Source organism: Chelon labrosus (genome assembly GCF_963514085.1).
Source record: "Chelon labrosus genome assembly, chromosome: 6".
NCBI lineage: Eukaryota > Metazoa > Chordata > Actinopteri > Mugiliformes > Mugilidae > Chelon > Chelon labrosus.
In genome coordinates, this window is record NC_140342.1 from 25,003,838 (window position 1) to 25,015,352 (window position 11,515).

Sequence of the window (11,515 nt, forward strand, 5' to 3'; positions counted from 1 at the left end):
GCACAGTGGGCAGACACGGTGCAAGATTTCTGGAGAAAGTGAAATGATTTCTGCGCGACGCCATCTGCACCCTCGTGCTCTTTCTGTGATGAATTACAAGTGAACACAATACGTACAGTCACAAATGTTTTCACATGTCTGCAGAAGGGTCCGTGCACCCCCCTCCCCCCCCCTTGCAGACCAGAATGGATGACGACATGCGCAACATGTGGACCCTTGCAGACGTGCAGATGTGGAAAGCACCAGTTTCCCTTTGCCTTAGCGTGCTAAGTTGTCGAGCCAATGATCTGTCAAAGGGAGATAAGCTCGGTCCACATTTCCCATGACTTAAAAGTCAAACGCAGGTCAGTCCTCCAAAACCTGCTGCATTTCTGCAACTGCACGTTGCATATAAAGCAGTAAAAGCAACAGAGGGTGCGTATAGTTTGTGCTTTATCGCGCGGTAAAAGTGTCGGCCTGCGACGCTCATAAGGTCAACCATGAATCATCAGCGCTCCCGCTTCCATCACTTATGATGTGTGTCACCGCGGCGGCCCCCCGTCCATGTGCTCCCCCCCCCCACCGTCCCCCTGAAACCCATAGACTCATGACAAAATGTGATGCTGCTGAGAGCTGCAAATGTGCCCACAGCTGAGATCTCAACAAAAGAGACTCCGTTGTGGAGGCGCTCGATCGGGCCCCGGCGGGTCAGACAATGGCGCTCTGTTCCAAATATGTTGTTTGTCACATCGCCTGCCTTTAAACTCGTCAATGCTGCCGTTGTTCTGCTCGACTTCAACTTTATCCCACATCTTATGCAATTGGATATGTAGTCTTGACTCACATGTACTGTATGTTGGCCGTTGCGGAGCTTAATAATAGCTCGGGCATTAGTCACAGTGTTTTGACTGCAGATTAAATATTCTCTGCTGACGGTTGAGACTCTAACCGAAGCATTAGAAGGTAGGCAACTTAAAATAAAAGCTCTTTCAAACTACATTTTAAAACCGTGCCCCGATAAATTACGTTAGACGGATTGCGTTTTTATGCTGAGGACGTAATAAAGCACGAAGCACTGCACACACACACACAAAGGACATAAATCTCCTCATACATCAACATGTTGATCTATTATCTCTGATTAATATTCATGTTTCTCCGATCCCGGCGAAGAGAAATGGGGAAGCGGCGGTCATTTACATTGAAAGGAGGGGAAATATATTTCTGGAAGAGCTCCGGCGCGTATTTATAACGTGTCATTCTAGAGCTGTGAGAGGTATATTGCAATCTTTTATTAGAAACTCTCACTATGCACCATGGGTGGCCCACACTTTCTTTTTTTAGCCTCTTCTTCTTCTTCTTCTTCTCTGCTGTTTCTGGAGGAAACAAGCACACAGTGTGGCAATGTATGTGGTTTCACGATCCCAATACCAAACACTCCTCTGCTCCAAGCGTGAGCCACAGGTGACTGAGATTAACCTGCACCTTATCTCCAGCAGAAGCAAACCTGTCCCTCATGGCATCCTTCCAGCATCGGCTTCTGCTGCAATAACCTGCCCAGCATTTTGTGAATAATCATCTTTATGGCGACTCTATTACAACTTAAAGGCTTATTAAATTGTCTTCATTGTCACTGTGAGACTCCTAACGCTCCGCGCGGATCTCTGGGCAGCCATGAAAGGGAGAAGTCTATCAGATTTGTCTCATAGGCTGCAGAAATTGATCAGACTTTTTGATGGTCCCCCTGAGTTGAGTTTGCAGGCGCCTCGGAATATTGCTGGCGTGATTTGCGCTTCACAGACCAGGAGATCAGATTGTCTTTGCAGACGGATGCCTCCTGAGAGTCGCGACTTCCTTCTCAAGCCGCCGAGATAAGAGAAGTCAACAGAGAGCGTGTGAGGAAATAAAGACGAACAACAATCTATTTAGAGAGCGAAGTCACCGGCAGCGGACAAGCGCTTCTCCTCCTGTCGCTGCTCCGAACACGCCGCGGAGCTCACATTCTGAATCAGCCGAGAACTCGACTTCCTCGTTGTGGCGAGAGAGCAGCCCGGGTTATATAGCGCTCTAAAAATAGCGCAGATCTAGCCCAATGAGAGGCGCGGGAGCTTCGAGGCGTGCGCCAACCACAGGCTGCAGGATGAGTCGGCTGTGGCGCGCCATTGGCCGGGGCCCGTGCCGTGGGCGGGCGCTGCGCTCCCGCGAGCCCATTGGCGGAGGCGCCGAAACGCAATGTAATCACATGGGGGTGGGTTTGTCTGTAATTTTGAATCGGGGGGAAGTTTACAGTGCGCTGACGGACTTTTGGAGAGTTCAGTGTTGTGCGCTCTCGGTGCGTCACACGCTCACACAGCCCTCCGCCGCGAAGTGCAGGACTCCAGACTATTGCCATACATGCGAACGCAGCCAAGGCTCCAGCGTCTCTCACAACCCAGCAGGTTCCGCTCCCCTCACAGGCTCGAATTCGCGTCTACTTGTGGCTGAATCTCAGGAGTGAAATGGATGTCATCCCTATGTGCAGCATCTTCCAGGAGCTCCAGATTGTGCACGACACCGGATACTTTTCAGCTTTACCGTCCCTGGAAGAGTACTGGCAGCAGGTAAACGCGTTCATTCCCTCTCGTGTGAATCCGCAGGTTTTGACAGATAGGCACGCCGGCTCGCGTGTGCGGTGGTTTCACAGAAGGCGTGTGCGCAAGGGGGGAAAAAAAAAAAAAAACAACAACTAGTTTTTCTGTGACAGCTGCGTGCGGACGCGCAAATGTCAAAGTTGCGAAGCTCGTGTAAATCCGCGATTGATTTCGTGCAACAGTTTACAGCGATTTCCCTTTTAAAAAAAACTCGGCTCATAGGGGAAGTGATGCAAGTTCCCTTAATGACAGATCTCTCCGATATTTTTAGTGTAATTCTCTTTTAGCGTGCTTATAGTGAAGAATGACTTCCACTTCGTTTTTGCGAAAATTTGCGCACGGAATGTCATTAAAACATTTCTGCTATTTTCAAATTAGCTGCAGTTTTATTCCTTTTTTTTTTTTTTTTTTTTAATATGTGCTCGTTCTGTCTGCATTCCTGTGCGTGTTTAGCTGCTGAGAGTACTGTGGCTGCTGTGCGCTCACGCTTGCAGGGGCGCATTGAGATAAAATAAAAACACGCTGCTCGCTGCAGATTTGGCGATTGAATGGCGAGCCGTGCGTCTTTGCGCGTATCTCCTCCTCCTCCTCCGCCCCCTCCTCCTCCTCCTCCTCCTGCTGCTGCTCTCTCACTACCCTTCTGTCTGTCTGTCTCTCTCTCTCTCTCTCTCTTGCTCTCTGACACACAGACCAACACACACTCAGGCAAATGAGAGTGGCAGACTGTCAGAGAGAGAGAGAGAGAGAGAGAGAGAGAGAGAGAGAGAGAGAGAATGATTTCTGCTCCAGTTTGGCTCGACCGAGCGGCCCCTGGGTGACAGAACTGTGGAGTTTTATACTGGAAACCAGTGAAAAGGGCGAAAAAGTCTCGTTTCTTGCTTTGGAAATGAAATGAACCGTCCGCTCGCTCCAACCCTTCCTTCTCCTCCGTGTCTCCGTCTACCTGTCAGATCTTCTCGGGCTTCGTTCCAAGTCGCCCTCCCAGGCGTTTCAAGCTCGCTGGAGACATATCCAGCACTGCTGATGAGAAACATTTGATGAAAGCTTTCTCTTTCATTCCCGTTATCACCAATCTGTAATATAAAAGCTGTTTACAACCACCTCTTAATGAGCCTTTATTGTGTTCTGTCCTGAAGTTGAAGTGATTTACTGGCGCCTTATCACCCACTCTGTTAATCTTACACACATTTCATTTTAAAGTTCTACAAAACACCATGAGCCTGCACACATATGAGTGCTTACTCACGATCCGTTTCACCAAAGAGGGATATTCCCCTCTAAACGGTTTCATTTTGATATTCATTCAAACCCTCTAGGCGGATGACGTGCCCCCAAAGCTCGGGCTTTCCCCTGCCTTGTTGAGCTGGAATATAATGAACTGGGAAGCGTTTCGCCAGGCCCGTTAGCGGCCCTCAACATCCGGCCCTGCGCCTGCTCGCCGCTGAGCGTAGAGGAAGTGCTCCCTCACTTCCTTTTCGCAGAAAAAAAAAACAAGGCCCCACAATCCACAGCGGCTCTTGCAGTATTCATGCCGGGCTTTTTATGGACCCCCGTGAACCAGACCTCCCTCCTCTAAGTCCCCGGTGTGCTATGTTATTTCTAGCGGTGCCTCCGAATGCATTATTAAATCCACATTACGCTGAATAATTGATAGATTTAAAAGATCTACAAGCACTTCCCCAACCCGACGGGGGGGCTCTGTAGCGTATGTAAATTTCATGACCGGCCCTGGCGCGCGCCCGCAGACACTCGCACACACGCACGGCCCGCTCATGCATTCCTGGGTAAGAGCACCTTGTTCTTGCATGCTCTCAGAAGGAGATGTAGCGCTTGTAATCTTCCCTGATTTGGCCTCAGAGGGCACCCGAGAACGTACTTGACTGTCTTCTGCATAGGACATTGTGTCTTGCCTCATTCCTGCAGGCAGAAAGGAAGCAGGGCCAGTGGTGTTACAGTGTCACAGCATTCCCCTCCTCCTCCTGCTGCTGCTAAGAATAAACCTAGTGCACTGGAGAAGACGGGAGTTTGCGTTTCCTGTTAAACCAAATGACTTTTTGGGGGACTTTCCGGTTTACGAGAAGCATTCTTTCCCCATCCCTTGGGCTCTGTGCGCCACTCAACTCACTGCTATCTTGTCTCCCCTTTCACGCAGACATGCCTCGAGCTGGAGAGGTACCTCCAGAGCGAGCCGTACGTCTCGGCCACCGAGCTCAAATTCGAGAGCCAGGAGGACCTGTGGAGCAAGCTGATGCTCGCCTGCGGGGACAAGTCGAGCGAGTCGGACCCAAAGATCCCCCATATCAAAGAGGAGGAAGACAATCAGGACAGCCAGCACCTCGACGCCGGCGGCTTCAACTCCGACGCCAGCAGCGAGGCCTCGGACAGCTCAGAGGAGCTCTCCCCCACCCTCGACTTCTCCTCCGGCTCGCTGACTGACATTCTGGGCGACAGCAGCGAAGACCTGGGCTCCGCCATCATCAGCACGCCGCCGTCCTCCCCCGAGCTCGGCAAGGAGGGCTCCGTAGCCCAGGTGTGGAGCGGGATACAGACTGTGCTGCACTCTCCCGGCAAAATAAGGACTGGGGGCATGGAGAGGACCCTGGAAAGGTCCGGTCTGACCAGCGGGGAGGCATCCCCCGACGGGAGGAGGCGGGTGCACAGGTGTCACTTCAACGGATGCAGGAAGGTGTACACCAAGAGCTCCCACCTCAAAGCACACCAGCGCACACACACAGGTAAATGAGGCGGACGGCGGAGAACTTCAGACGCGGCCGGCGAAACGAACGCAAAGCGGCGATTGGCCGCTCGAAGTGTTTAAAAAACGCTCCCGCATACTTTGAATAGTTCGTCAGGAGGAATGTCCTCAACTGTGACCTAATTCACACAGAGGAACGTGACTTCATGCAGGGGGGAGGGAGTGTAAGAGAGAGAGAGAGAGAGAGAGGGAGACGGGAGGGGGAGGGATGTTCTTTTGTGGCCGAGCAGCACCCGGAGGATGTGGATCCTGAAAACAAATCAACAGATCTCAGATTTCACCATGGGAAAAGACTCAGAAACGCACGCGCTTGCATTCAACTTAAAAAAAAAAAAAAAAAAAAACGAGACGAGAGGAAAATTATGGGAATCTGACATTTGCAGCGTTTCGTCTGGGGGGAGTCGGGGGGGTTCAAATGTGAGCAGTTTCCCTCGTCACCTTTGACCCCTGCCAGCCTGTTTACAGCTGTGTCGCCCATTAGCCGAGGAAGTCGCATTCCTCGCATCCCTCTCCGACCGCGTTGGCCGCACGCTTAGCGACCATTAGGAACGGCCTCTATTTTTTCATGCAGCCCCCCCTCACCCATCATTACATAAGCCCCCTCTAGCCAAGCAGCTGCATACCACAGCTCCTGAGAGCCACAAGGCACAAGGTTGTTTTTCTCTTCGGCTTACAGTAGTCGGCCCCGCTCTGCTCAGCACCTGCATGGGATCATATTCTCTCGGGAATGAGCGCGATGATACCTCTCTGACTGTAAATGTTGGCCGCGCGTTTATGCGTGTCTTAAAATGTTGCACCTAGCGGAGAGCTAGATGCAAGGTGCGTGCAAGGTTGTGAACTCTTTGACAAATATGTCCTGATCCTGATCTCTTCTCTCTGGTGGTTCTTCTAGGTGAGAAGCCTTACAGGTGTTCATGGGAAGGCTGCGAGTGGCGCTTTGCACGAAGCGACGAGCTCACCAGACACTTCAGGAAGCACACCGGAGCAAAGCCATTTAAATGCAGCCACTGCGACAGGTGAGACGCCGACGTACTCTATTACCTTGCAATGTCCCTCAAACGTAGTGCTGCTGTTAGGATAGGATGCAACGGGACGGCAGGATGTTAACTTCCAGAGACGGCAGTGAGGCGCTAATCCCCCTTCACTTTAGCTTTTTTGTGCCAAGCGCACTTTCACTGACAGAGAGCAAAGAAAATTAGCTTGGCAAAGGAAGGTTGAGGAGGGCGGACTGACGAGACAGGGTCGAGGTCAAGTGGTTGGATAAAAAAAGGGAGGGAGTTGAGGAGAGGGTCGAATGGGGATAGCTGGAGAGTGGAAGGTAGAGCTCAGTCGAGTTGTAATTAAATTATCAATCCATTTACTTAAATTAAACTTATACAGCTTGAGCTTTGCCTCTAAACCTTCTCAGATGCAACAGAAAAAACTGACGGCTGCATTAACGCAACTTTAAATCAGAGTTTTATTTATTTATTTACAGCTAGCAGTACTCATGCTAACTGCCGGGTTCCTCGTTTCGTCCTAGGATCTACTTTTACCGGCACACTCCAGCATCCTAATCTTCTTCTCTGTTTGTCTCCCACTCAGGTGTTTCTCCCGTTCCGACCACCTGGCGCTGCACATGAAGAGGCACATCTAAGATGGCCTCCGCGTCGAGAGCTCTGAGGGATGATTCTGGTTGATTGTCCTGACGCGTGGGGAATCAGCGAGGCCGGTGTGTCCTGGGAGCGTTAACAGGGGCACCGCCAGTGTTCCAGTCAGTGGAAGAAAAAAAAAAAAACACATGAAGCAACGCAGGCTATTATTTGCACCATACTTAGTGCCTCCAACACCTTCGCTGTGGAGATTGCTCTTGAAAGGCTTTTGCGGCGGCGGCGGAGAACGGGAGGGCGGCGAGAGACTGGGAGAAAATCTGGGCCGGAGGAGAAGACGGGAAGAGACTCTTCTGTATGGTGTTCGACGCTTTTTTTTTTTTTCCGTGGAGGATCGTGGGACCTCCAGGGGGGTGGGGGTGCCCTTCCTCCATTGACAGTGTGTTTGCCTGTGCGCATGGGGACTGTGAGTGCCTGCGACTGGATGCCTGTGCTGGCTTTGTGGAGCGGATGGAGCTTGCATTGTGGAGCTGCGAGTGAATGACATGGAAGGGGGTGGTGTTGTACAAGGGAGGGTTTGTTTTTAAGGGCGGAGGGGAGGGGGAGGTTACCTGTTATCTCGCTAAGAATGAATGCAAGCAACAGGTTCTGTCTGTGCCGATTGGGCAAGAGGAGGAGTGAGAGGGGGTCGTTCGGCGTCGGAGATCGCCCCCTTTCTGCCCGGAGGTGGAACTACAGCTCCCTGTCCAAAAAAAAAAGCGGGAGGTTGTTTTGTTTAGTGCAGCTATTAAATGTGCAATGTATTACATAGCCTGTCTCAAAAAAACAAAAACAAAAAACATACACGCTACAAAGCTCATTTTGTTGTCCATCGTGTAAGCATTGTATCTTTAAAAGAAAATGAAAAAAACAACAATTGTACACAGCAGTTATTGCCATTATAACGACAGTTGCATGGGATCTGGGGACGTGTTGCTCACCTCTTTGCTTATGGGACAACAAAATTCCATTCGAGAGCAGCTACCTTCATAATATTCAATATCATGGTATTGTACAAAACACATAAGGCAGTCATTTTGGTTTTTCTGTTTTTTTTTGTTTTATTTTTCTCGATGAAAAAAATTGGGGATACCACTATTGCTTAGCAGCTGTCTCGATCTTGGGGATCTTTTTCTTCCCTTTCCCTTTTCCACGTATGATTTTTCTCTCTTCGGTTTCTATCTGTAAATGCACTGTTGACCTTACTGATGCCTTATGTAAGTGGCCTTGTCCTGTTTAAATAGATCACTCTTTCACACATGCGTACACGTACCGAACGGCCGTCGCGAACGCTGTAGCGCGTCATTGAATAGCTTTATAAAGGCTCTGATCCAATACAGTTGCACCTTTTTACCATTTCCTCCCGCCGCCGGCAGACTCCTCTAAACTCTCGGATATCAAAACAGTAACTAAATATATATATCAGCTTCATGACGACTGCCATTTTTACATTTTTGTGCATTCTTTTCTTGAATATGTCATAAATATATATATATATATATATATCAGAACTAAATCATCTTCTCCAAAATGCCCCGGATCTGAGAGAGAATTGTGGAGCACTTGAGAAAAAGAAAAAGGCAATTCACTATAATGCTTTACTACTATGTAGTATAAAACAGCGTGGATGCACTTCTGATATGAACTGTAACATGCTGTCAAAGGTACGGAGTCTTGGAAACATGTTCTCACGAAAGGTGGCACGTTGAGCCGTCGAGTTTATGATTTACTGCGAATGAAGCGTTTGCATTGAGGCGATTTAAATCACTCGATGTGTCAAAGGCGTATATTCTTGAAAATAAATAAATAAGATGTCCTCTTTAAAGTAATGACGGCATTCTCAATCACGAGTCCGCGTTGGTGTTTTGGTTAGTTAGTCTCGCCCTCGGGGGAGGGGAGGGGAGGCGGGTCGAGTCGCTATCTTTACTCAGTCCCACTTCAAACAACTCATGATCTGATGATACGGTACCAAAACCAGTCCGACCAGTTCAGCCGAGCTGTGCTGCAGGCCTGGAGGTTTCAGCCTCTCTGCAGGTGAACCGCGGTAAAACTAGGAGCAGATGTTAAGTCTGTACCAGCTTCACTATATGCATGTTTTAACTTAAGTTACATGACGTCGTCGCCCTTCCCCCGTCTGGGCTGACGGATCTCTCTGATCTCACGGATATATTGAAATCTCTTCACAATTGGATAATCAAGTCACTTTCTTTTTTCCTCATTTGTAAAAAATACTTGGGAGTTTTGTCACAAAGTAAAACAAGTGGAAGTGTCCATTCATTCATTCATTCATTGATTCATTGATTCATTCATCTGTCACTCGGTAGTCAACATCACAGGCAGCCTTGGTTGTAAGTCGGCGCCTGTGCAGGTGAACCTGTTGATCATGAAAGGAAATTTTCTGGAGGCGATGCTTCTTTTTACACTGAGAAATGTAAAAAAATTCAAAAAAAATCAAAAAAAAAAAAAGATATGTTGTTAACTAAGAGAATTTTGTAAAGGAAGCTTCTATTTTGAACGGGTACGGGACCAAAACAAACATGTGCAGCGTGTTGTTTCTAAACCTGAAAGACAAACGGCTGAGGAATTACTGTAAAATAGATGCACTCCATCATCCTTCATTTGCTTCTGTAACATCTTGATTTTTTTGTTTGTTTGTTTTTTTTTGGAGAAAATCGCAAGAAAGGTCGAGGAAATGTACATTTTAAAGCGGCATCAATAGCGCCTACACCTGTGGCCTATCGTCTTTCAAGAAAAAAAAAAACAAAACAAAAAAAACTTTTCAGACGTGAATTGTTCTGGACACTTGAATTGTCATAAATCTACATTCTGGTGCCCGCTAAGTATTAATAATAATTTTATTTTATTATTATTTTATTTGTTTTTTTGTTGTTTTTTTTTAAAAATGCCATGTGACTTCTTTCTTTCGACTCCTCAAACACCTGCGAAGATCTTTAGCTAGAGAATCTTTATTGGACAAACACGTAAAAACGCGAGGCTCTATTTTTGTTCGTTTTATGGCATAACGAGATTTTTTCATTTTGAAATTGTTTTGTAAAATAGTTTCTGTATGAATGTATTTTTTATTGGAAAAATGGATAAAAAGACTTTATTGGTTCTACATGTTTTTCCTTTTCGTTGGTTTTTCTTTCTCCTGCAGTCCTCCCTTGACTCCCATCAACCAGGAAATGTTTGTTTACGTGATATTCGGCTATTTCCCAGAGGAGGCATTACTTCGGTTACCCCCTTCCTCTGTAGAGGTCAAAGGTCAGGGTCAGGAACAGAGCAACGCAGGGGGTTCAGTCACCGGAGTCAGGTCCACATAGTCAGATGGCACTCATCCGTAATTCTTACTTAAAGAAAAAAAACAATCTTAACAAGAAAATATAGATTATTTCAGGTGCTTACATTGCTAAACCTATCTCTAGCGAGGTTGTTTTTGAAAAAAACGTCACTCACACACTACTGAGCACCAACAAATAAGACATATCTGGCTTTAGATTCTCAGACTGACAACATTTGAGCAATTAAACACGTCAAATTTATCTTTAAACTGCTAAGAAACAAACACCGGACCACGAGGTCAGGAGAGTTCAATAGTCAGATGATAAGACAGGTTTTGAGCAAACCTTGACATTACCTGAACTAATTTGGAAGAGCAAACAAGAGACATGGGAGTATTGCTTGTTTACGCCTGTCACAAGTTCTCTCTGTGTTTAGCTTTGGATTTCATCTGCTGCTCCCAGAGATCAGCAACGGCCCCGTGGCCCAAGTTCCAAGCAACTGTAAATTACCCTGCAAATACAGTCGTCACCTGATTCAAGCCTCCTCACAGGAGCGGCTGGGATATTTACGCCGCTTAAAATCGAATATTTGCTTTAATTCTTACAGAAATATTAATGATGAAGACGCCGAGATGCTTAAAACTGCTTATTCCAACGGTGTGAGCCGTGTGGCGAAATGTGCTCCGATCTGTTCCTCCTGCTCCAGCCAAGAGTCTTCGTCTTACTCTCTAAGAAATTTATGCAAATTAAGTTGCGCCACAAACAAATCCCCGATAAGAGCTACACACACACACACACACACACACACAGCACACACACAGACAAATAGCCTCTTCATCTCCGATTGCGAGCACAAAGTGCCTCGGCTTTAACGCTGCTCCACCGAGCCTGGCGTGCTCCACGCCCCAGAGCCCCGAAATAATTGAAGCGCTCTCGAGAGGTTTTTCCTCCTGCCTCTCTCTCTCTCCTTTTATTTTTTTAAAGACGTATTTATTGGTATTTCGATTCAAATCAGCAGAACTGAAAAATGAACAAGTAAAGGCACGAAATTAGATTGTGAGGAGGATTACATGAAAAAGGATGATTGCATTTTTTAACTCTGATATTCCTAGTTAGAGGCCTGGAGGTCAGTTTTGCAAATTATATCAAGGATTTGGCCACAACCTGTCAGTTAAAGTAAGAAAAAATGAATATTAATTAAAATGTTTTAAATAAATTCACAATTAAAAGCAGGAATGATAT

At 47.3% G+C, this 11,515-nt stretch overlaps 1 protein-coding gene across 1 annotated transcript; it reads left to right on the forward strand.

Moving 5' to 3' along the window:
* Positions 1-2,242: 2,242 nt before the first annotated feature.
* On the forward strand, positions 2,243-10,110 carry LOC311489558 (Krueppel-like factor 6). The gene is made up of 4 exons (XM_084546687.1): positions 2,243-2,579; positions 4,762-5,344; positions 6,257-6,380; positions 6,949-10,110. The coding sequence occupies exons 1-4, from the start codon at positions 2,478-2,480 to the stop codon at positions 6,998-7,000; spliced, it is 861 nt and encodes a 286-aa protein (XP_084402813.1). The 5' UTR covers positions 2,243-2,477; the 3' UTR covers positions 7,001-10,110.
* Positions 10,111-11,515: the final 1,405 nt, after the last annotated feature.